Here is a 27,456-nt window from a genome sequence, read left to right as displayed (position 1 = left end):
AGTCTTGCGCGACTTCAGATACAATAATTAGGCCATCACAGAGTCGGCATGGGATGGTTCTACCAAATGAAATGAATTTCAGAGTCTACTGAGTCCAGGTTTACTCACAATTCGAGGCGAAAGCCTGCGCGGGTATGGACACTTTTTTGATGCCGACACGAGTCTAGAGGAATATACTCAACTTTCAACCGCCTATTCAAAAGTCTTGCGCGACTTCAGATACAATAATTAGGCCATCACAGAGTCGGCATGGGATAGTTCTACTAAATGAAATGAATTTCAGAGTCTACCGAGTCCAGGTTTACTCACAATTCGAGGCGAAAGCCTGCGCGGGGATAGACACTTATTTTATGCCGACACGCGTCTATAGGAATATACTCAACTTTCAACCGCCTATTCAAAAGTCTTGCGCGACTTCAGATACAATAATTAGGCCATCACAGAGTCGGCATGGGATAGTTCTACTAAATGAAATGAATTTCAGAGTCTACTGAGTCCAGGTTTACTCACAATTCGAGGCGAAAGCCTGCGCGGGGATATACACTTATTTTATGCCGACACGCGTCTATAGGAATATACTCAACTTTCAACCGCCTATTTAAAAGTCTTGCGCGACTTCAGATACAACAATTCAGCCATCACGGAATCGGTATTAGATAGTTCTTCAAAATAAGATGAATTTCAGAGTCTACTGTGCCCTGGTATAATCACAATTCGAAACGAAAGTATGCGCGTATAGACACTTATTTGATGCCGAGACGCGTCCATAGGATTATACCTAACTATCAACCTCATGTTTGAAGGTCTTGCGCGACTTCAAATACAACAATTCAGCCATCACGGAATCGGTATTGAATAGTTCTTCAAAATAAGATGAATTTCAGAGTCTACTGTGTCCAGGTTTACTCGCAATTCAAGGCAAAAACCTGCGCGGGTATAGACACTTTTTTGATGCCGACACGCGTCTATAGGAATATACTCAACTTTCAACAGCCTATTTAAAAGTCTTGCGCGACTTCAGATACAACAATTCAGCCATCACGGAATCGGTATTGGATAGTTCTTTAAAATAAAATGAATTTCAGAGTCTACTGAGTCCTGGTTTACTCGCAATTCGAGGCAAAAACCTGCGCAGGTATAGACACTTTTTTGATGCCGACACGCGTCTATAGGAATATACTCAACTTTCAACCGCCTATTCAAAAGTCTTGCGCGACTTCAGATACAATAATTAGGCCATCACAGAGTCGACATGGGATAGTTCTACTAAATGAAATGAATTTCAGAGTCTACTGAGTCCAGGTTTACTCACAATTCGAGGCGAAAGCCTGCGCGGGGATAGACACTTATTTTATGCCGACACGCGTCTATAGGAATATACTCAACTTTCAACCGCCTATTTAAAAGTCTTGCGCGACTTCAGATACAACAATTCAGCCATCACGGAATCGGTATTAGATAGTTCTTCAAAATAAGATGAATTTCAGAGTCTACTGTGTCCAGGTTTACTCGCAATTCAAGGCAAAAACCAGCGCGGGTATAGACACTTTTTTGATGCCGAGACGCGTCCATAGGAATATACCTAACTATCAACCTCATGTTTAAAGGTCTTGCGCGACTTCAAATACAACAATTCAGCCATCACGGAATCGGTATTGGATAGTTCTTTAAAATAAAATGAATTTCAGAGTCTACTGAGTCCTGGTTTACTCGCAATTCGAGGCAAAAACCTGCGCAGGTATAGACACTTTTTTGATGCCGACACGCGACTATAGGAATATACTCAACTTTCAACCGCCTATTGAAAAGTCTTGCGCGACTTCAGATACAATAATTAGGGCATCACAGAGTCGGCATGGGATAGTTCTACTAAATGAAATGAATTTCAGAGTCTACTGAGTCCAGGTTTACTCACAATTCGAGGCGAAAGCCTGCGCGGGGATAGACACTTATTTTATGCCGACACGCGTCTATAGGAATATACTCAACTTTCAACCGCCTATTTAAAAGTCTTGCGCGACTTCAGATACAATAATTAGGCCATCACAGAGTCGGCATGGGATAGTTCTACTAAATGAAATGAATTTCAGAGTCTACTGAGTCCAGGTTTACTCACAATTCGAGGCGAAAGCCTGCGCGGGGATAGACACATATTTTATGCCGACACGCGTCTATAGGAATATACTCAACTTTCAACCGCCTATTGAAAAGTCTTGCGCGACTTCAGATACAATAATTAGGCCATCACAGAGTCGGCATGGGATAGTTCTACTAAATGAAATGAATTTCAGAGTCTACTGAGTCCAGGTTTACTCATAATTCGAGGCGAAAGCTTGCGCGGGGATAGACACTTATTTTATGCCGACACGCGTCAATAGGAATATACTCAACTTTCAACCTTACAGACAGACCTGCGGCCTACGATTTCATTCTGTCAATGAATGCAGTCATATAATCCATGAACAATTATTGCGAAAATGGCGAACAAAATCATTGAGTTAAAATCTCCAATCAGATCACACTCAGCCACAACAATGAGATATTTGCTGGTAAACGAAATTCTTCTATGGCCTATATACACTTCGATACGAATATGCCTCACATTCAACATACTGTGTAAAGGCTTTGCGTTAGGCTTTTAAATATCACAACAAAACCACAAAGAAAACGAAATTGGATAGTTATTCAACACAACAGTGTAGAAACGTAGCTTAGATTCATTTCTTTTGCCATTCATATGGTACCTTCAGGTTCTCCAAAACTTCTTCGTATGTCCTCTTCATGGTTATGGATAGAAACATTAAAGCAACTTCTTGCAACACCACCAACTTGAAGTATTTATCGCTGCTGTGTGTTGGTGCTAATTTCTTCATGAGTTCACTATCCTCATGCACCACATCCTTGTTGAACACTATTCGTGAAAATGTATTGTAAGCGACGTATTCTTTTCCGGAGTTTAAATCTCTAATCCATTTTGCACGTAAGATGCAGGTCTTGCTTTTGATGTACTGGAATATGGCTTTGATTTCATCCATGATATTTTCTCCAACGGGAACGATCATTTTCTGCAATTCAGGATATTTTGTTTGAAGAAAAAGGGCATGTCGCTGACACCGAACATCCTTTTGCGACTCGTGTAGTGAAAGATTACAAATATCTACAATCTCCTGAAATATTGTGTCACCGATTGCTTTGGTTTCTTCATTGATATCCATGATTTTCAAAGGTAAACTTCTCATGAAATATTTATGGTTGGGGAAATTTTGCAGCGGTATTCTTCGTTGTCTTTTTTTGAAATAAATAAATAGGTATCCCATCCTCGAAATGTCATCGAAAGCTTTGTTCGGATCCACAAACTCCACAGTTCTGTCGTTGCATATCTGTACCGAGCATTTAGAGTCGATTAAGTATGCGGTATAGTGTCCGTCCAGGTCCGATCCAATGTGTGCAACCACAGCCTTGAGCGCATATCCGTTTCGTTTTTGATTTTTAAGTACCTGAATGTCGAGGCTCCTGTTGGCAAAGACAGCATCTTCCAACTTTCCAAATTTTGAATCCACACGGTTGAGACGCAATGTAAGCAGACTCGGAGCTTCAGTGAACGTGACGCTCGCATTTATCAGTGAGCCACACTTTCCACATGCAATTTTCGGATTCTGGAATGCTTCTGCTATCGATTCAGCTCCGCAATTCACGTCGAAGAATTTGTTTTGGTGGAATGTTGTTTCATCAGTTTCACATTTTTTGCAATGGATGATTCTTTCGTATTTCATTTCGTGCTTCCAACGAATCTCTTCCAATACTTGTGGCAAGGAAGATAGTGCATAGAACTCACAACAATCATGCTGCTTACCGAACTCCAGCATAGTTCTTTCGCATGTAGTTTTAACAGCATTCATCAATTCTTCACGTGCGACTTCCTTCATATTTGTCAAGGAGACAAATATATGTGCGAGTTCCCCATGAATTTCCCTGCTGTCATCCAGTGGCCCAATTGCCTGTCGTATGACATGAGCGTATGCTTGTACAACAGAATCGATTGCTGTAGTTGACATCCACTCTTTCTCCGGATTGCGATATCGACGATAAAATGGAGACTGTAGCTCTTGCTTTTTATCGACGGGGATTATCCCGGAAAAATAATCATCGTCGTGACTTGGCTCATTAAGATCATTTTCCGTCGCGTCAGTTGGGTACTCCTCTCCCTGCAGCGATAACAGAGACGCAAAGCTGCTATTGACAACTGGCGTACATTTTGGAGAAAGCAATATGATACAAATGAGACGCATTATCTCGTCCATTTTTGAGAGCATATCTTGTGACAGTAAGAGACCAATCCAAAACATTGCAGTGGCAACAAATCCCTTTTTATAGTACTTGCGACACAAGATGGATGCAGCTTTCATGCTGTGGCTGTAACAATTTATGACAAATGTTTTTTCCATGTCATTTTGCGCAGCATTACCAGTGACAATTCGATAACATCGATAATAATATTGAAGTCTATTCTCTCTGGTAAAAGCATCCAAAACTGCATTCCATACGGCTTTACTGCCGTCTATTATGATGATCAAGGGTTTCGTGGATCGCTCTCTACTCGAAGAATCACGTATAAATTCTCGCAGAAAGTTTCCAATTGTGATGCTGTCGTGCTTTCCTGTGAGAAAGCTAGCGACTGGCATTCCGGGTCGGTCCTTTGTTGGGTTTCGAACCAATAGCACATAGATTTGAAAATTTTCAAAGCCTTTACTGCTGCGCGTAACACCTCCAGAGCCATCAAAGAAAAGAAAATCCACGCGGCACAGCTCTTTATAGATATTCACCTGTCCGTCATTGTACATGGATACGGCTGGGGGATTCGCTGACCACGTACGCAGAAAATTAGTTTTCTTCTCATTCGTGAATATTTCCATCAATTGTTCCATGCAGAATAGCCAGTTTTTTGAATATTTGCCCACTGGACAGCCATCTCTTTTGATGTTATTCAGAACGTTGGTCGAAGGTGCGAATGTATGTGACCCAAGAAACCGTTCATTTTCTGACAATTTATCAAATAATTGTCGATGTACTTGAGTCGGGGTTTTGTGTTTAAGCTCCTCTTTCAGTTGAAGCCGCTGTTCACCTTTAACTCTCCTTGATTTGGTACATTCGTGACGATGATTCCTTAATCCAGTTATATGAAAGTCTATTTGCATCGACTTCATCAAACTGTATAAATGAGCAGAGATAGTGACCGCACACTCGCAACATCCATGATGACCGCAGTACAGTAAGACATTACCTTCGTAATATCGATCAGACTCGGCCGTAATCTCCGTTACGTTGTCAGGAGCACGCAGATAATTACTTTTTATCATGGGTACACATGAATCATATACTTGGTGAAGCGCCCGTATAACTATCTTTTGATACGGAGAATTGCTCGAAAAATGGTGTTTTCCACGATTCTGAATGGCTCTTTCCCATTCCTCTAACGTAATTGAAGTTGACCGTCTCAAGTTCACCTCATTTGGTTCTTTAATTTTGTCAGATAGCTTACCAGTCATGCCTCCAAGCGATTCGATTGCTGAATCACTCACCCACGTTTCCGTAATTCCACTCTGTGAGAATCGTTGCGAAATCGGTGTAGTAGACCTGTGGCTCTCGGGAGTTTTATCCGTTTCATTAGATACATCCCAAGCATTTAGTATCCCGTCCTGCCCCGTGCCATCACCATCCCGTCCATCCCGTGCCACCAGGGAAGACGTGGAAGGCGATAGCTCTTCACGAATAGAAGAATTTTCAATCTGAGGTGCGTGAATAAAAAACGGGCGTTGTGCGCCAGTGTCCTGATTTATGCTACATAACAAGGACGCAGTACGCCATTGGTTAGCATCAAATTTAGATTCTTTGCTGCCAGGTTGAAAGGCACATGCTGGATGAAACCAAAAATGACAATCCTCGCACTGAATCATGAATTCACCTCGATACGGTCGTTTGCAGTAACAATACACGGCATCTGTGTCATCATAATTTTCAAAATTACATTGTTCTTCCGTGCATTTTGCCTCTTTTCTTGTCTTTCGTGTCACTTCCGAAAGTTCTGAATCCCTCTCCGCTGTATGGACCTGGAGTGAATCCTGCGGCAATACATCTACGTCGTTTTTGAACCCATAGTGTTCGTTGAAAAAGTTCATTACCATGGCCCTGAAGTCAGAGCAATTCTTCCACAGATCATACACAGCCTTAATCCTTCTGGCAGATGCATATTTACCTCGTCTTTTCCAAGATTTTACAATATCAGAATGCTTTAGACGAGATTCAGGAGCAGGAAGGACATCCAAAGTAATCGACAAAGACAATGCCGCCGCCTTTTTATCGATTTGTAATTTTTTCTTCTTCATATTGAATTAGTATTATACACATTTAATTAATTTTTACGTAAATTATGCTGACCGAGACTTTCGTACTTTCTACACTGAAATCAGCGACCACCAAGAGGAATGAATATTACAAACATAATAGGCTATACGGGACGAAAAGGTCTTGGCTGTAATGTTGTTGATTAATCCTTCAGTTTGATGAGTTGTACTGTATTTTAATATAAGTAGACCGAGATTGAGCTTTTTAGCCTGCCTACCAACTGACTGAACTTCATATGACGTCCCACTTCAGTGCACAGAAGTCAAACAAGACTGTGTAGCAACACAATGCAATGTGTGACCTCATAGGGCAGTGTGTGACCTCATAGGTTTATGACTGTATTGTTATGTAGGCTTACAATTTGCGTTTGCTCAATCATTGCCTTACTTTCTTAGCGAATAATTGCCTCACCGCTTAAATTGGCAACATCCAATTGACTTTACAACTCAAATATGACCTAACCAGGAAAATATGACTTTATAACTTTCCTAATATAGCTACCCCATGATGATGCGGTTTTTGCGTTAAAATGGATTTCACGACTTACTGATGCATAGAAAAAATATGACTTCAATGACTTTCAATGGCCCTAGTGAGTTTCGAATTGTGAGTAAACCAGGACGCGGTAGACTCTAAAATTCATTTAATTTGGTAGAACTATCCAATACCGATTCTGTGATATCTGAATTGTTGTATTTGAAGCCGCGCAAGACTTTTAAATAGGCGGTTGAAAGTTGAGTATATTCCTATAGACGCGTGTCGGCATAAAATATGTGTCTATCCCCGCGCAGGCTTTCGCCTCGAATTGTGAGTAAACCTGGACTCAGTAGACTCTGAAATTCATTTCATTTAGTAGAACTATCCCATGTCGACTCTGTGATGGCCTAATTATTGTATCTGAAGTCGCGCAAGACTTTTAAATAGGCGGTTGAAAGTTGAGTATATTCCTATAGACGCGTGTCGACATCAAATAAGTGTCTATCCCCGCGCAGGCTTTCGCCTCGAATTGTGAGTAAACCTGGACTCCGTAGACTCTGAAATTCATTTCATGTGGAGGAACTATCCAATACCGATTCCGTGATGGCTGAATTGTTGTATCTGAAGTCGCGCAAGACTTTTAAATAGGCGGTTGAAAGTTGAGTATATTCCTATAGACGCGTGTCGGCATAAAATAAGTGTCTATCCCCGCGCAGGCTTTCGCCTCGAATTGTGAGTAAACCTGGACTCAGTAGACTCTGAAATTCATTTCATTTAGTAGAACTATCCCATGTCGACTCTGTGATGGCCTAATTATTGTATCTGAAGTCGCGCAAGACTTTTAAATAGGCGGTTGAAAGTTGAGTATATTCCTATAGACGCGTGTCGGCATCAAATAAGTGTCTATACGCGCATACTTTCGAATTGTGATTAAACCAGGACACAGTAGACTCTGAAATTCATCTTATTTTGAAGAACTATCCAATACCGATTCCGTGATGGCTGAATTGTTGTATCTGAAGTCGCGCAAGACTTTTAAATAGGCGGTTGAAAGTTGAGTATATTCCTATTGACGCGTGTTGGCATCGAAAAAGTGTCTATACCTGCGCAGGCTTTCGCCTTGAATTGCGAGCAAACCTGGACTCAGTAGACTCTGAAATTCATTTTATTTTGAAGAACTATCCAATACCGATTCCGTGATGGCTGAATTGTTGTATTTGAAGTCGCGCAAGACTTTTAAATAGGCGTTTGAAAGTTGAGTATATTCCTCTAGACTCGTGTCGGCATCAAATAAGTGTCTGTACCCGCACAGGCTTTCGCCTTGACTTGTGAGTAAACCTGGACTCAGTAGACTCTAAAATTCATTTTATTTGAATAACTATCAATACCGATTCCGTGACGGCCTACTTGTTGTATTTGAAGTCGCGCAAGACTTTTAAATATGAGGTTGATAGTTAGGTATATTCCTATGGACGCGTCTCGGCATCAAATAAGTGTCTATACGCGCAGACTTTCGTTTCGAATTGTGAGTAAACCTTACCCAGCAAACATTTGATGGTCCACATATAGCCCACGGACGTACGATCAAAAGTCCCTGACCTATCCCCTACACTGTTCACTCGGACTGGAGGTGTTGAATCCCCCCGACGTTCACTCACTGGTCAGTGACCGTCTGGTAAATCATTCCCGGGCCAGTGGAGGGAGAAAGTTGGAACGAATTTATCTGGCACTGGCAAGACATACCTGGGCAGTGCGCTTCTGCCTCAGCTACCCCTACCATCACCAGGATCTAACTAGACGCACCAACTTACAAGATTGATTTTTCGTTTCCGAAACTTATATTAGCATAAAAATATCAACATAAAAAAAAACTGAAAACAGCAGAAAGCTAACTGTAACACCACACAGTCATTGACAATATCATTAATCAATCAAAATAAAGAAAGTTGGTCGATGAGAGTGAAAACGAGGCAATACCCGCTGCACACTACACATATGCACACTTGCAGACAACAATTCCTCTCGCTGGTAACATCTTCAACTTCATACAGGTAGACGAGTCGGATTGATGATGATGAACGCCTTTACCAAGTATCTTTGCCATCTCGAGTGCAACGTTGAGACAAGATATTCAGTTTCTTTGCATTTTCTTTCTGAAATATTTACCGAGAAATTAATTCCAGCAAACATGAAATAATCCTTCAAAATGCTAGCATATTCGGAATACCTTGATGCAAACATTACAGATTACTTAATATGACATGATGTGCATATGGCAAAGACCATGAATATAACAGAATTTGTGACTTTGTTAGAACTGTGGATAGAAATCACTCAATACAAAGCATTCAAGACACGAAAAGTGTCACAACTAGAAGCGAATGAGTTGTAATAAACTACTTGCCGGTCTTTCTACTGCAGCGGGAGAACCCTAGGGAAGGGTCTCATTGCAAATACTCGAACAGCAAACGGCTGTATACCAGGGAATAGCTGCCAACTACTTTACTTGACTAGCATTAAAATAACAACGACAATTATAGTTACACCATATTGTCCAAATCTGATTCGCAAACGGAATTGGATTAGAATTAAAATAAGGGCACAGAAACATTTTCAAAGTTAGATTAGAATTAGATCAGCCGCATTTCGCTCCAATTAATCTGTAATTGGACAACTGGAATCATCTAGTTCTAGTCGGTCAAGTCTGCCTCAAGAGACTATTCCATTATGCTGCTTGACTAGCAGGTGCGTATCCCGGCGGTTCGAAGGTTCAGCCCCCCCCCCCCCACCATAATTTCAAGTGTTGTCAATGGTGGCAATCGACTGTGCACAACGGCAGGTGCAGCAAGCAGGCAGAGACTCGACACTTTGATTGTGGCCTTATTGCTGATGGGATGTTCAAGCCTGTGGTGACGTCGTGTGCAAATTTATCAATGACCAGATTTCACATTCAAATGAATAACAGTATCAGTGGGAGGTCTCGTACCGCTGCGCAGTCGATTCTCACGAATTGGCAGCACGCAACACTTGAAATGGGGGGGGGGGGTTCGTTTCTACCCCCCTAATAAGGACAAAATTTTAGCAAAATGGCGGTACCGGTAATCCAGGGCTGGCCAACCTTTTCAGCCAAAGGGCCACATTCGATTGACGAACTTTTGCGCGGGCCACTATCCGCGCGAAGCGCGAAAATTTTTGGAAGTTCATAGGTCAATAATATTGTCACTTGACTATATTGCGGGCCTGCTGTGTATCCCTGAGCTAAGTTTGCGAGGACTGGGCTATTCAGCGCATGGACATATCGATATCGAAAGCTGCGACCAACATGCGTCAATCATTTCGTGCCTAGGTCTAGTGGACGGTCTTACTGCGAGCGCAAACGCAAGGTCGCATATGTTGAACGACACTTTGTCTCATGATCGCTAATATAGTTCGACTCAATCTGATACATTGGTCATTGGGTGTTCTTCCATTTTCACAAAAATGCAACAATATTAAGAACAAGAAATCGAGTGACAACATATTGCGCTAAGCTTGTAGAAAATTTTTACCTTTGATAAATCTATCGCAAATTATTCTGCTTTATTGTAGTGTACGAAGATATACCAATATATGAATGGTTGATGGATCTGTCAATGAGTCAAAACTGATAGTTTAGTCATCACATCTCAAGTGTTGCGGTCTGACTAATCAGATATTTGGTTGGCCTTGCAAGTTCACAATCTGTGCAATCCGTTTTTGATGATATTAGAAATTTCGGAAATTACCTCGCGGGCCACTCAAAACCTTCTCGCGGGCCACGGGTTGGCCGGCCCTGCGGTAATCTAATCCTCACCTAATTAAGGGGAAGTGTTTATGCTCTTATTATAATTCTAATCCAATTTCCTCTGAGAATAAAAGTTGGGAAAATTGTGTAGCTATAATTCTAATGCTTATCAACTGGAGTAGTATTCCGCATTGGAGGCATTGACAAAATAGATACACCAAGAACCAGTGCATCATAGCAGGGTTCCACACTACCAATAATCTCAGCCCACCAATGAATATTACAGCAAGCCCCTAAATTAGAGATTGTGTTGAACAATTTAGAGACAGCTTGACATATTCACATGTTCAACTTACGATGATTTGGTATAGACTCAGTTTATACAGAGCTCTTTTCTTTTCCTTTCTGGCTTTCGGAGAGTATTCGCTCCAAACTCAATCAGTTGCAACTCTTCGGTACAATTTTCCTTGTGAATGCGACAACAACGGGAGTCATTGGTTTTGCCTGGAAAGATATGACAAGTTTTAACATTACGACAATGCCATAAAACCCATGTGGAAAGGCTTAGGGCCTACTGTATCCGAAAAAAACCAAGCGTATTGTAGCGCAGCAAGCACTTGCGAAATTATTACTGAGACAAACAGAGAGATGATGAACACCGAACGATCACAAGATACCCTATTCCATGTGTAGTATTACGTAAGACAATTCTTTATTATATACTATTCATTTACTCAGGCGCGTAGCCTGGGGGGTCAGGGGTCGAAACCAATGTGTGCACAATGTAACGCGACGTCATAACACCCCGCAATTCGTCGCCTCTGGCTGTACTGTACAGTACAATATACATCATTCAATAGAACACCGGCATCTCAATTCGCATGAAACGACGACACATGTTTTCTAGATGCTCGGCCACAATAATTTTTTCAAATGTGCGAATAGAATTAGAACTACCCAATTTAAAAAAATCCTTAATGGGTAGTTTGTACAGTCTGAATTATGGCGATATACTTTATGAATAAACTACTTTTCACACTAAAATTAACGACCACGAAAACGAAATAAACCAACACACAGGTAAAACACGGGTAAATATATGAGTATGGTTACGCAATATAACCATTATCCTCTATGTGTATGCATCAGACAATCAATATTGCATCTACCTTGGTCTGTCGATTTTTGTTTTTACATGTGCATGGCGCAACACAGATGCAATGTCGTAGCCCTTTTCCGAAACAGTTGTATGAATATTGCAACAAGCACCTAAATAGAAAGATAGCATTAAACAAAACATAAGAGACAACAAACTAGTTCAACCTACAATATATGATCATGTATAAACTCAGTGCACAGCTCTCTTCCCAGTTCAGCCCTTCAATGAGAATTCGCACCAAACTTTATCGGTTGAAACTCTATAGGCTAGAGCATTCTTCTTACATAGTCATTCATGGTGGACTCCCTGAGGGGATTCATTGCTGATACCTGAAAAATAATTAAAAGTTGACACATCTTCATGAATGTGCCATAAAACTCTATAGGCTATAACGACGTTTACCTACATCAGAATACCAAGGATATTCTTTATGAAAAGCAAGTTATAAGAAATTATTACTAGGACGATCAAGGAAACGATAAATAGCAAACGCCCACAAGATATTTATTCTACTTATATCACACAAGACAGAAGTCTGAATTATATCCTAATCATTTTCCATACCTCTCGAACGAAGCTTTCCAGTTCCAAAACACCCTCAAATGGTTGCGGAATGATACCGTATCTTCAATAAGCATTACTCCAGTTCTGTTCCGTGGTTTTCATTGGATATTTGGGGCTGGTTGGCAGACTGTATAGTTTCTGCATCAGCAACTTTACGTTCCTCTTACAATCGTTTTTCATGTCTTTTTATTGCGATATACAGCGAGTGGTGATGGATCCGATATTCAACCAGGAACAGCAATCTTGGCCGAAATGCTCCCGCCATTATCCACTCTTGCTTTAGCTAGAGATCATTTTCTCTTCACCCAATCTACTTGATATATTTTTTACGTGAATTTCTCTTGTAGATATAACTGTAATAGGGCTGGCTAGAATTGAATATCAGTACTTTAATAATACAATTCCGAATCCATGCATTAATATCTGCAATATTAGCGAGCACGATTATGAGTAGGTATGTTCAACTCGATCAAATCCTGTCAAAATGCTACCATCATATCCATTCCTAGTTCTAAACCACAGAACAGTAGCTCTTACCTCATGTTGATCGAGAAATCAATTTGATAGCAATAATAGGACGTACGGCGCTTGTGCATGGAAGACCGTAACTCGTACTTTTTAAAGGAAAAAGAGGGCCTAGTCCATAGGTGTAAGTGTAATTTTCACCGACCTATCTGGTGTCATGGGGGCGCACTATAGTTTATGATGACGGTATGATGTAATTGATCGCATGATCGAAGGCTTCATATGATTCATATTTCCGACTGTTAATCACCGAGCATATGGATATTTTTTCCCAAGAGCTTCCGTCATTTATAGAAGCAATCCCCCGAATATTAGCCACTTCGGGATTACGTCAATTTTCACTTTGCAAATCTAAATTATGCACTAACAGGTTGCGGCATTATGCTACTCAGATAGTCAATTCATATTTACCATTATATACAATAATAGGACGTTCAGAAACTCTATTTTGCGTTATTCGCTATATACTACATACATGGATACACGGTACTATATAACCATACAATAAATCACTTCATTCCATCAATTTTAATAATACACTGCGATTGACTCCTAGCCCCAAATCACTTACGGATCGGGAATTGACTATATAATTCCAATTTGAGCATTGCTTTTTGCGATTTCAAATGTAAGGCCTTCGGTCGATTTCCAGTCTTCACGTTTAGTAGTGAACTAAATATATCGACGATACATTCCTATCAATTCACCCTTTGGTCTGGACGTATATAACACTTGCGAGTCAAATCATTTTATATAGAATCTCATTACGTTTGTAGCAATTCTATTTAGACGTTTGTCCTATCGCATGACCGTACCTAGACGGCCATCACTCTCCCCCCATTTTTTTAAATGGTAGGCTATTTTATATAATTCCCTAATATACTACGCATTTTTTAACTGTGAAACTCTGGTTATTGGCTTCATCGCTGCATTCAGTTGTTCTATCCCTCTCAAATTATAAGGTGAACACACGAATCGAGGGATCGATTCATCTTTTAGTTCTATTTTACATGAATACTTCATGGCTTGTTTCCCCCGTAAATGCCCGACAAGATCTTCCAATTCTATGGCAAACGGCTCATACACCGCTCTCCATGTTTTTTCGTCTATAATAGTATTGGCGTCGTCATTAAGATCGCGCTGTTGGAATGTCGCTTTTGACAGCAATACGGATTGCTTACGAAGTTCTTCCAATTCCAATCTAACCTCTATATTCGATTCATTTTGCAACACATATTCCGTTATTGGACCATCAAATATCGTTCGCGGGAAATATTTTGGCCTTTTATTTGTCGTTACAAACGAGGCAAATATTAAATCTCCACTATGAGATTTTTGATGTTTCGGCACGCCCACGTCAACATCCACTTCGGGGCCTATGGGATCGAAAAGATCTGGCGTCCTAAAACTTTTCGACCCGTCGCACTCACATTCTACACCCAATGTGACCATATTCCGTGCCTGCACTTCATCACTATTTTCAGCGCATATCCTAACGGCGCTGTCACTATTAAATTGGCACGGGTGCGACTTTACAATTTCTAACGACCTAACATTCGAAACAGCCTCGCGATTGCTGTTTTTCACGTTATCTCCTTGTTTGCCAAAGTTTTTATCTCCCGCCCTTCACCATCATATTCTATTACGGCATGTGTCGACAATGAACACGGAACACCTATTTCGGACTGAGCCAGCTCGTGACTTGCAATTGACGGGCTCTTTAACACCGTATCAATTGAAGGCAGCGGTATAACCTTGTCTATCCAATGATATCCAATAATATTTAACGGGACAGAAGCACACGCAAAAGGAATTGAAACCCCATCAATTTCTATATATATCAATGACTCGACCTGTGACGACCCACCTATACTTTGTAAATTCATACGCAACGAACACCGCCTTCGCCAACTATTGGGATAAGCTAATCTCGCCGTTGACGACATCATCAAATTTGGCACGCTTCCTGTATCTGCTAAAAAATTTACATTAGTATTCATATCGACTAGGTACATCAATTCACCCCCAAAAAGCTTTGCGAAATTACATTCATCAGAATCTTTGATTTCCCCAAACATACTAAATAGAATTGAAAATTATAATTCTTTTTTATCTCGACTTCATGGGAATCAGCAGCGGACAATGTAGGCCTACGACATTTTCTAAAATACTATCAGCTACTGTATCGACATGTAACATATATCGGAAAACAGCTATCATGAACCAAATAAGCAGCCTATTTCTGGGTGATATCAATTTTGTTTCTTCCGCCGTAATAAATTGTTTTTTATCGATCATTTTTGGACGCTGAGAAGGTAATACTACCTGTGGCACCTTCTCTCGATCGAGGGGCGTTAAGAAAGTCCCCTGTACAATGTGATGATTTGCGTTCGCATTGAGCGACACTCTTTCTGTCATTGACCGTGGTGTCGGGTGATTTCCAGATTCCGACTTCATATCTTCTGTGACTCCGGGCGACGACTGAAGGGACCCACACTTCGGAAGACGTGTCACTGGCTCGACTTTTGCCCGCCTCTGCATTTCTAACGGATTTGAAACCCGGTCTATGATTTCATTCCTGGCCACTGCAGATTTTGCTTGGCTCCTTAAGACTGGTTCAAGCGAATCGGCACTATTTTTGGTACTCACTTTCCGGACGGTAGTCAAATAATTTCTCGCTTGTTTGACGTCTCTTCTGGCTTTTTTGAATAGTTTTGCCGTCTTGTGTAGAATAGACGTCACCTTTTTCACGAATTTTGTTTGATGCTGGACACGTGCTGTCACCTGACCTTTATTAGCCCGAGTCGTTAGCTGTAGTTGTTGAGTGGTCTTCATCAGTTGAGTGTTTTTGCGAAGGGTGCGAGTGTCCTCTTTGCGTTTTCGTAGCCAAAATAACTTCATGATTGATTACCGCTCACCTCCCCACTCTTCAGAAATATGTGAAAGTCCACTCTCTTCTGAAGACGAATCTTCCAGAAGCAACAATGATTACCAGGCGCCTTGAATTACAATTCCGTCGGGTGCCTCCATATGTGTTTTTAGAAATATCTTGCCTCCAATCTTGTTAGTAGGAAGATATTGTTTTTTGCCTGGTTCTTTTGCTTGTAATTCAATTTGGTAAATCACTGTTGCAGGTGGTGAAGTCTTCAAAGTGTCTTGAACTTTCAATGACCTTACGGTCCAGTCTTAGGCTGCGTTCATCGTCTGGTTTCGCCACGAGTGATTGTGAAAACCCGTTACCAAAACCAGCAATGTGAACGCAAGCGAACTTCGCAACGTGACGGTGAACGCATTGGTTTCGACATCGACGTCACAATTGACGGCTAAATGAACGCACTGGTTTTGAGGTGAAAATTTTGACGCCGTTTGGTGTGACGCTTCCCCGTTCATATCAAAGTATTGGAAGGATGAACTCTATGAATGCAGGAAAGTGCCAATATGGTATAGCGCAGTTGTGCGAACCTGATGACTGCTCTGCTCACGTCTGTTTGTTGATCAACAGGCCTGTATGGATGTTGGCGTAAGGAACCTCTTCTTGATTGCTTCGAAGCAATGAATCATAACGTAATGTACTTGCAGTATTTATGATTGATCAAAGCTTATAGCAACCCCAGTAGACGCTCTGAGGAATATTTCAACAAGGTAGATACAAGCCTGATATGTTGTTGTTTCATTAGGCTATAAGCTAAAGTCTATTTTTAGAATTTATGTTCTGCAAGACGAGTAGTGGAGCAGACATTTGGTCGGCTGCTGCACCGTTGGCGATGTTTGTTGAAGAGGTGTGGTGCTTTGCCCGAGAATGCGCTGTTGCAGATAGCATCATGCATCAGATTGCACAACTTTTGTGAAGAGAACATGGACTAAGCAGATTTGCCACCTACAGAAGTACAGATGTAGTGGATGACGAAATCGAAGCTACCAGCACTGAATGTGATGTGGAGTCTGGTATTTGAGTACGCGACATGTTTAAATATGCTTTGTGTTGATTTGACACGACAGTCATTCAGCTTTCTGCTAAGAGCAGTTTATCCAAATAAATAAACGATGAAACGTTTTTTTTGTCACTGGCTAAATAGGACTGTACCATATCAGACATAAGCAAGAGCGGAGAATGCAATAGGGCTAGTCAAGTTGCTTTAATTATAAGCAGATGACACTGGTTCTGGTAGTTAACTAACCCGAGGTCTTCAGTCGGCTACACTTATTAGCATTAGCTCATCGACTTGGAGAAACTGATTCACTATACAGTTAATGTAGGTGACGCCAGTAACGCTACATGCCAATTTAAGCCCAAATGAACGCTGCATTTAGCATGCTCGATTTTCTGTTGCTTGTCACATAAACTCCAAGGACGCTGTTGATGAAATTTGTCAGTGCCAGAAAAGCAGAGCTGCTCGCGTACCCCTGAAAACTCAGACGCAACCCGATTTGAGAGCCCATGCAATATAGACTTCGGAGATGAAATATTTATTCACTTTCGACCAGTACATGTATACGGCTGGAACTGGAGCCTCTTCTTCATTTTCTTGTATGCTGCTGCAACAAATAATTATAGATTTATTAGTTCCACAGCAAACAATATATTCATCTTTTCTGGGACCTGGCATTGCAATTACGGGAAATATTCGCAACACTTTGTGACTGCTAGCATTGAGGTGAAACTTCTTAAGACTTTGATTGCTTGTCACTATCTTATACATACAAATAGTTTAACAGCTGCATAGGGTACCGGAGTAAGTTAGTGTTTACAGTCACTAACAACTTACATTGAATAGCCTTCAGCTGGAGTTCCAATGCCAAGTAAGCTTCGTAACATCTCAACATCGTGTTTCCTCTCTTTCTCATTTTCTTCCCCCTAAAAATTTTCAAAGTTTGTTACATATACTCATCATGGGAATAGGAAGTATCATGATTAACAGGTGGCAACTCATGACAAGCCTTTTGATGAATGACTCACCTGAAACAGCATCCACTGTTTAAACCGCTTGTCTTGTCTGTCTTCAGCTGCTGGTAACTTTGTCTTTATGCTTTTTGAATTCCCGCTTAAGGGCCTGTAACTTTTTAAAGCAGCAATCTGGAGATCTCTCCATTCCCATTTTGTTGAAACTATTCGAAATGATGGTGACTATTTCTTTATTCGGTTTTCCGACGAGGGTCATGCTGGCCTGAATTCTCTCCGTCTTCCACTCCTGCACCAGTTTAACAACTTCCTGCAGTCTCCATAATATACCACGGCTACGCATTACATTACCCTCCATCTACTCTGTAAAGATACTGGACAGTCAACGTACGCTCAAACCAGGTTGGAGAGCAGGTTTGAGGAATTTCGCGCCAACACCAAAACACCGTCCACCGCAGATGTAACGTCGCGTTAATTAGCGCGATAACGAGCCCGCAAAACGGCAAGTCTTCGTAACCACGCTCAAGTATGAACGCTCATGTTTTGAGGCCAAGATATCAAAATCACTCGAGTGTGAACGCTAAAATTTGGTACTGGTTCGAGAACTTCATGCTATGTGAACGGGTTGGTTTTGACGACTGGTTTCACTATAGGTATCAAAACAAACGATGAACGCAGCCTTAGATAGCATATCTGTACGTACTTGACCTTGGTACCTTAATACAGCCAAATACTCCAATCTTAGACTTTACATTCAAGTAGCAACGTTACCATAGCAACAAACATTCGTAAAATGCATCCAACTGTTACTAAAGCATACTAAAATCGTGCACTTTAACACATATGCGATCCAGACCATATTTCAATAGCAATTCCACGTATCCTATAGTATATTTCATGTATTCAATTGACCCAGAATCAAAACATGTTCATATTCTATCGAAGGGCTCGTTACATCGTCACATTATCGTTCAAGGCTGATCAAGATTTTTTGTGTATTTGTATAATCTAGGGTATACTTATCTAGTTTTATGACGGTTCTCACAAGCAACTTGTCTTGGTTTTATAACCGTCTAACCTCGCTCAAGTGTAGGGGTCCTAGTCACTGGGCGTGGACTAGTTATGACGCATACTTTATAATTCACACAAAATCACACAATTTTCAATATACATCAATCCAAAAAAATGCAATAATTACTTACACATATATATGTAATCACTTTACTTCTATAGGATTGGGCTTGACTTTATTAACCGTTTTTCTAGGGTGACGCAATATGTGGATATAATATGACGCATAATATATAATATACATACAGTACATTTATTGCCAATTCACTGTAACGCATTTTCACTATAAAAGTTCGAGCCATTATTATAAAGCAACTTAATATTTACATGTATTGTGCATAACAATTGAAGATAAGCCGGAAATCGCCACTATATGCCAAACCTTCGCATTCGATTCAGACACCTTTGTTACGCATAACAAGCGTGTCATCTTCGGGTTGTAGGGTGGTTTTCACTAAACACCTACCTATCGGTAGCTAGTTGACCGAAAAGATCACCTAATTTTGCTAATGGCCTTCTTCAAGAATAGTTATCTGCCTACGACCCTATAGCCTCTATACACTCTGTCGTAATTATTTTCTGGGCTACAATATTGACACTATTTCCAGAGAATATTAGATAATGTTTCCTTATAATGATTATTGGTGGGTAATCACACCTCTGTTGTTTAGCAACAACACATGTGTGATGAAAAGCGTCTTATGGGCCGCCGTGGCAGTTAGTTTCAACTTCAATGAAAGCTCTACGGAATACATAAACAACAATCCATAATCTATACGGCTATCGCCAACAGATATATGTCATTCTCATTTAAAATACATATGCATGTTCCTATATTGATATTACGAATGTTCAACGAATGCAGTAAAGCATATAAGCATTTACAGTTCAAACATCGAATTACGCCATACACTTTTCAATTACCGTGCCTCATCTCCAATCTAATCTTTGGAGTGCAAAATAAGTAAATAAAGAAATGCGAAATACAATGCATTACAGGCTTTAGTTACATTAAAATTAGTATTTCACCATATAGCCAAATATACGATTCATAAGCGTTTACAAATTGCGAATAATGATACAGGACGAGTGGCCACTATTGCTTGACACAAATTAACACTATTGCTTTAAAAGGGTCACATAAAAACACCATAAAACAGAGCCTAATACCCCGGTTCGCAAGCATTATGTTTTTTCGATATCTCAGCTCAACGTGGATTTTTTCTAACAAAATTACATTCGAACTTTAATATACAATGCGTCAAGACTGCTGACTACAACCATACACTTTTGGTAAATATCATTTATAGTAATATTTGGATACTCCTAATCCATAATGATGAGCTCCTCGTACTATACAGACATGTTCTATTCATTTCCGAAATATGCTCAGTTTCAAATCTTCCACTTATTACGACATTCTGACACTGGCCAACAACATCTTTACAATTAATACAACTGATCTCGCTCGCATGATGCTTCTACTGACAAAACACGTGGTTCATTTAATAGCATTACATTAATATTTGAAGTTTCGACTTTAACTTCTAATATCCCCTAACACTATCCTATTCTCGAATCCAAATAGGTCTGGAATTACCGTCCTATATCTAGATCCGCGCTAATAAAATAATGACGGCGACTAACGTATTATCCTATATCTAATGGGTGACGATCAACATCTGGCCATATGTCCAAGCTTCCGGTATTTAAATTCAGCTAACTTCCTCATCGCATCACTCGGCCATTTAACTTGGTGATGTGTTTTCTAGTTTATGATGTCATCAATCTCAATTTAATTTCAATTTGGGTTTCAACAAATAAAAAGATTCATATAAACCTTTTGTGTTGCATCGTTACAGTTCGTAGATTTTGATAATAATCCGTGATATCTCAAAACATACACAACGGTCCGAATTTTAGATAGCGCCAGTTAGCCATAGTTGCTATGCATTCATCAGCGTAACTAAATCCTAGAATTACGGGTCCCCAATTGATGATCGTTTGGTTGTAATAACTGTAATGCCACGGTTTTTCCCGCTTCTATACCGACTCGTTTATCAATCCTTTTCCTAATTGTGTCACATTATAGTTCGCCTGCAAACATATTTACATATTATATATCAGTATTTATAAGTACTCACATCACTAATTTGTAATAATTTACATAAATTCACCCGTTCGATTTTATAGAATTACTAGAGTAGTATTAACACCTTTATTTCCCATTTCTGCAGACAGGTTAATGTAATTTCCACCCGGTAAAAAGCAGTGTGCCCATTAATGATTTTCCGTTTATGATACGGTAGATTTTGCTTAAGCTCCGGGACGGACCCTACGGTGCTCGCTGCACTTTCACCGGACGTACTATATATAACAGTATGAAATGAACTCTAAACAACACCGAACATGCGTCATTGCTATAATATAAGGATTCAATAACCAACCAAGCGCATTCTCGCTGTGGGCATAAGCCACTTCTGACTAGATAGATAGATAATTATATTTGTGTGTAGCGCTTTACGCTATATACACAGTACGACTATAACACTAACCGTATCATTCACTCACTACGCTAACTAGAGCCAGTAGTTATAAGCAACCAACGAGGTAAGTGACGCAAAGCAGATTCCCTAATGCTTCTCTCGCCGCTGACAGCAAGTTCGAACTTGCCAGACGAAAATTTGAGTCACGTGACTGTGTGCACTGAGACAATGCGCATGTAGGGAAAAACGCTAATAATCTCATCCACGAAGGCCACAACGAGACGATCGTTAACAGGGTTGCCAGATTGGCCCTTTCGGGGCCAAATTCCTAAAATTTGGCCCTTTTTAGAGACAGTTGGCCCCAAAATAATAATTTGGCCCCTTGGCCCTTTATTTTCAATTTTTGGCCCTTTTTGGTGACAGTTGAGACATACCGTCAAACCAACTATTAAAATAAATCTGTCTCGCAAATTGGGCTGACAATGTTTATGCCAATGTCAAAGATTCGAGTGGAAACACTGTAGAAGATTTGGATTTGTTTTTGTAGAATGTAGACTGTGTTGGAATTGTAAATACAGATTTGTGAACAGGTGGACGAAAAAGCAGCGAACATGGCTGGAAGCTATGTAGCAGAAAAAGTCTGAAGAAGAGCACCCTTATAGTACTTAATGATTGATAAAAATTTCAAAGAAAAAAAATCAACATAACCTTGGAGTTTTTTGGTGTGAAACCTAAAAATTCGGTAGATAAGTTGGATAAGTTTCAAATGTAAAGAAACTATTCTCTCGATGTTTAATTAAAATTCATAAAATTTAATCACTCTCATATTATAGCACAAAAAGTATTATTTTACGATTTTATATTCAGTCGGGAAAGGCTTGAAATAATGAAGAAGTTATTGTAGTTAGATCCAGTGTAGTTGCAGGTAGTGGATTTGGTGTCCTACAACAGTATCAACAATATAAAGCTGGAATTCCAGGTGTCTATGGTTAATGTTGCAGCGTTATTGACGTTATTGAACAATTTGGCCCTTTTATTGGCCAATTTGGCCCCTTTTCCGGCGCTGTTTGGCCCTTCTTCGCAGAAGATGTCTGGCAACCCTGATCGTTAACAATGTTCAGTGATGTTCAACGCAGGAACTTCGGTAAAACACCTTATATGACGGTACAGTACGGTATAGTTTATGACATGCTCGAAATAAAAGTTCGAAAGAACCATCAACTCCTCAATACCAGCATATAATTCCGATCAAGCCTAATATATAATCCCGATCAAGTCATAAACGAAATACAGATTCATTGTGCGCAGACGCCATTTCTGCCGACCGGTTGAGCCCATTTTAGCGAAAAACGCTATAAACGTATCTGACGACGTGAAGCACGCGAAAAGTTCGTCACATATCTTTCGGAATTGCGAATGTTCACCGCAGGAACAAACAGTAACGCGACAGCTGAAAAGGCATAGAAATCGTAACGCCTAAAAGCTTGAAATGAAGGCCCGACAGGGAATATATTGACCATTCAATGCCAACATGCATAATGCGGTTATACGCCACCACGTCGCTGAAGAATCAAGTCAAGTGACGATTTTCTTCCAAACTATATTCTTGAAATATTTTGAAAGGATGAAATATGTGCACTTATCAGCACAGGAACTTGAGATGTTGGCTTTTTAGCTGAAACAACGTGTAAATATCCGCACACTGTCAGAATGTAATATCCATCGGACATTCGACTTGGAATTTCAGTGGACCCTCCTAAATGTTGGTTCGGAGGTATGTTCCTGGATATCCGAGAAGGACAGTTCCAAATCTGGATAGCCTAGTATATGCCCCCGCATGTCCAAGCGGACACTCAGACACTCGGACACTTCTCGGACCCAACTCGGATAGCCCACGACAATTGGGTGTTTGCTGGGTAGGCTTACCATATTTCGGAAATGAAAAAAGAGGACACTTTTTCAGCAATTTCAGACAAGCAAAACTGGAGAAGAATTCTCAAAAACAGGTAAATTTCACCCGCTTCATGATCGGTTGACTAAAAAAAAAAAAAAAAAAAAAAAAAAAAAGGTCATCACTTCCGCTCAGAGCCCAAAAACACGTTTCTCAGTCCACATTGCCAATTGGATGACTAAAAAAAAAAAAAAAAAAAAGGTCTTCTTTTCGCTCAGAGCTCAAAATAACGTTTTTCACTCCACATTGCCAGGTGGATGACTAAAAAAACCACCACTTTTCCCTCCGAAATACCCGCCGGAGCTTCACTTCTGCGCTAATTTGCGTCATATCACTCGCAATTTCCTCTAAATCTGACCTCAATTTTCAAAAAAGAGGACAAAAGGGCGTCCTCCGAGGACACTTTCAAAAAAGTCAAAAAAGAGGACAAATCCTCTTAAAAGGGGACGTATGGTAAGCCTAGTAAACCTGGATTCGGTAAGCTCTGAAAATATTTGATGGTGAAGAATCATGCAATCCCGTGATCTTGATGGATTTGTTGTGATATCTGCAAGCGCCCAACACTGAAATAGAATCAATCAATCAGATAGCTATATTAGTATTCGTCGAATATACTAGTTGAACGTATATTGCTCAATATATTTGTGAAAATAATGTGTCAAATAACGATATTGTATCTCCTTTGATAATAAGGTTCAGATATTCAGAGGTAGACTCATTCCAAAATCCCAGCCTCGAAGTCGAAAGTCCATGTAACTTGACTGTTTTCACGCACAGGGTTAATCTTCACAATTTGTTTTCATCAGTGTTTCACTTGATCGTTCGCAGTGTTTCACGTGTGTGCAAAGATTTCGCTGAGATTCCGCCAGGATGACTGCAGTCTCCGCGCAGTTAATGATAAATTTTCTTAATTTTCAGTAACCTAAAGATAGTGCATCTGTTTCCATCTAATTGTAGTTGAAGAGTAACAATGAAGACAAAAGCTGCATTTTTGTACTTACTGATGCTGCTTGTGAATTATGAAAGAATTCTTGTTGAAGTATCAGGTTGGTTGCATATATGTCTTTTGTCAATTAGGAAATATCACAAAATAATTGATCAACCAAAAAAGTCATTAATGCCTTTGCAACTTGAATACCGTGATGAATGTTCTACAGTTTTCACTTTCCGGCAGTTAATCCTAGTTATCTAGATCTGGGTGTGCAACCTTTTTCATGGGCCAGCAATTCCCCAAGTACTAATGTAATGGTGATGGTGATACCGAGCATAAAAAAGACTAATCACCCGGGTTGGAATCCCGGTACGTTCAGCGGAATATATTTGGTGTGCCAAGACGCATCTCAGCGTCACACCTGTGTGAAATCAGTAAAATCTTTGGTGTGCACGAGACACTGATTCCATATTGGCTAATCACCAGGGCGATTTTTTTTACCAAATAAAATGAAAGATTTTGGCCAAAAAATAAAAATTTTTGACCTTATAATACTTGATTTTGACCTCATGTAAGTATACGGTAGGTGTTTTCCCACATAATGTTAGAATTGTCATATAGCCTACTTCATTTCTGGTTGGAAATGTCTGTCCTTCCGAAGTAGTTTGGCTTGAAAAACTTATTTGACTTGGATACGGACAAATTTTGACGCTTCTTCGTTTCACAATCATGACAAGCCAGTGTTCCCCCATGATACCAACAAATGTTTCCAATGAACACGAACAAAAATTTGTAAACGTCAAAATGATTTTTTTTTGCCTTTGTAAAGAGGGATTAGGGTTTGGGGAATGGAGATATTAGGGTTGGGGGAGGGGGGATATCAGGGTTGTGGGAAAAGGGGATATTAGGGTTGATCGAGAGGGATATTAGAGTCGGAGGAGAGGGGGATATTAGGGTTGGGGGAGGGGATATAAGGGTTGGAGGAGAGCGGGATATTTGACAAATTTTTGACCTAACGCTACAATTTTTACTTACTTTGACGATTACCAGTAGGGCTGGGTACAATGATTCGAGTACTCGAATTTGAATCGAGTAATTATTCTAGTGATTAGAGTCGAGTAGCAAAATAAGATTTTTTTGAGTACTGAAATTACACGCTCCTCGCTAGTCGCTAATTGAAAGTTATTTCATCAAAGAGAATTATGGTTGCGATACTATTTTCCACTGTGGAAGCCGTGAAACCTTGATTTGCCGTATCACAGCATACGAAACATATAGTACGATGCAACGACCGTTACTGGAATAACATTTCCGAAGTCATGATCCTCCCGCAACATTGTCACAAAGTGCAATGAAATCGTTAGGGTCGAAGAAATATGAAAGTATTTTTAAAGCGATGAATAACAGGCATAGTGGCACTATATAATGTAAACATTCTACAGTGACACAAAAATACATATTTGAACATTGACACATTACGTTTTGTTGTGACGTCATGATGAGTGATACTCGAATACTCGACTCGACTCGAAGCATAACACGTGATTCAGAATCGAATCACTCAGGTACTGTAAACCTGGGTAACTTTGGACTTAAGGGTAACTTTGGACACTAAGCAGTAAAAGATTTAAATGGTTATTGATGAAAAAGGGTTGCCGCTGGATGTCCAATTCTTTTTCATGAGGCAACAGTACTACAAGTAGTCCCTATAAAAGGTGGATTCATTTCACTACCAGATAAACTTGACCCAACATCGATAAATTAATGGAGGGGGTCAATTTCGTCAAAATTGATGGCCAATAAACTTCTTACAGCCAAACATAGATAACATGTGATTCATCGATTCAAAACTTGGCAGCAGATACCTCTAAGTAGTCTTAATCCATGGCCAAAATCTCAGTGGGCTCACCCTTAGATCAATACAAGAAAATGTGATGTCCAAAGTTATCCCGTCAAATTTTATCAGAACGGGGCAACTTTGGACAGTGAAAATGTGATATTTAGAGCTCTGGAAAGTGGCTGCCTCATCTGTGTCAAAGGGTATCGTCAACTATATTCCTTATGACTTCTTGATGGCTTCTTAAAATGGAATGAGAAGGTTAATAAATTAAGAGTTTGCCAAAATATGAGAAAATGGGTAGGCAATGACCTGAGAGATTGTAATCGGGTGTAAGCTACTTGAAAAACTTATCACATACTCCTAAAGATGCGCCTGCTGAATATGGGATATCGTAAATTACGACAAATATATCCATCAGAGGACATAGGAAAGGGAAAATATATCTTTTCTAGAACAGTAATATATTCGAAATCGGCATAAATCACGCTAACATACTTAATGTTTGCTGTCGATTGCTGACACTGCCAGTGGGATACCCCTTTGTCACCACACGTTATTATAAGTCCCAATCGGTGAAGGCATGAGGGAAAATTGAGTAAAGGGATGAATAAGGGGGCATTAGCCTTCGTAAACTACCTAAATATTTTTTTTTTGGGGGGGGGATTAGGTAAAAATCATGCAAGATGCCAGACATATACTATTTTGTTTCAGTTTTCGTCACTGCTCTCATCAACTCTTACCAAATAACCCTCATTTACGAGGTTTCATAAACAATAGAGGGTAAAGGCATACAAAAAACTACACTGTCCAAAGTTACCCCACATGCAGGGGTAACTTTGGACACGGATAATTTACAAAAATAAGGTACTTATTTATGACCATAAAGATTTTGGATTAGTTAATTCTAATCTTTGCTCCATGACTCCAAAAAATCACAAAACTTGCCTCCCCTGCACCCTAGCATTTCTAAGATACAAAGCGGAATTGTTGAGAATTGTCCAATGTTACCCCGGTTTACGGTACTCGAATTTGCCCAGCCCTAATTACCAGTGAACTCGGCACTTGATGAATTCGGCCATTGGTGAACTCGGCCCTCGGGCAATTTTGTAATAAAAATGCATTAAATATATATCTCAGATAAAGAAGAATCACGTGCCGTGGTAGATCGCGTAGCGGTACCGGTCACCATGATTGTTTACTGGAATGTTTGCCGGTCAACTCGGCACTAATCTTGAGATACCCCAACTTTGACCCTAACACACCTCCAATCCCCCTTTTCCCCAACCGTAATATCCCCCTCCCACAACCCTAATATACCCCTTTCCCCAACCCTAATCTTGGGATACCCTACCCCAACTTTGACCCTAACCCACCTCCAATCCCCCTT

General features: G+C 40.2%; 1 protein-coding gene and 1 long non-coding RNA gene across 11 annotated transcripts in view; one reads left to right on the top strand and one right to left on the bottom strand.

Annotated features, from left to right (window-relative positions):
• Positions 1-8,694: 8,694 nt before the first annotated feature.
• On the bottom strand, positions 8,695-20,320 carry LOC145450041 (uncharacterized). Of its 4 annotated transcripts, none has more exons than XR_013918405.1 (7): positions 17,848-20,299; positions 17,657-17,745; positions 12,366-17,426; positions 11,970-12,130; positions 11,812-11,911; positions 10,999-11,146; positions 8,695-9,032 (listed from the first exon to the last, which is right to left on the bottom strand). It is a non-coding gene; the product is annotated as an uncharacterized LOC145450041 (long non-coding RNA). The 4 variants fall into 4 exon arrangements; XR_013918406.1 differs by having other exon boundaries at positions 12,366-17,423; XR_013918408.1 differs by lacking the exons at positions 17,657-17,745; positions 17,848-20,299 and adding an exon at positions 20,309-20,320 and having other exon boundaries at positions 12,366-12,733.
• A 3,872-nt stretch (positions 20,321-24,192) lies between these two features.
• LOC145450040 (uncharacterized) overlaps positions 24,193-27,456 on the top strand; it is a 47,521-nt gene continuing 44,257 nt past the window's right edge. For 5 of the 7 annotated variants that reach the window (XM_080328505.1, XM_080328503.1, XM_080328504.1 and 2 more), the window contains exon 1: positions 24,194-24,344. In XM_080328505.1, the coding sequence (XP_080184631.1) occupies positions 24,269-24,344 (76 nt within the window). In that variant the 5' untranslated portion in view covers positions 24,194-24,268. Of the gene's footprint in view, positions 24,345-27,456 lie in introns of all 7 variants that reach the window. The other 2 variants (XM_080328501.1, XM_080328506.1) reach the window with 2 other exon arrangements.

This window comes from Botryllus schlosseri, chromosome 11 (assembly GCF_051294905.1).
Source record: "Botryllus schlosseri isolate E-star chromosome 11, Bs_hap1, whole genome shotgun sequence".
NCBI lineage: Eukaryota > Metazoa > Chordata > Ascidiacea > Stolidobranchia > Styelidae > Botryllus > Botryllus schlosseri.
The sequence above is the reverse complement of the archived record's forward strand: the minus strand, read 5'-3'. Positions and strand labels throughout refer to the sequence as shown.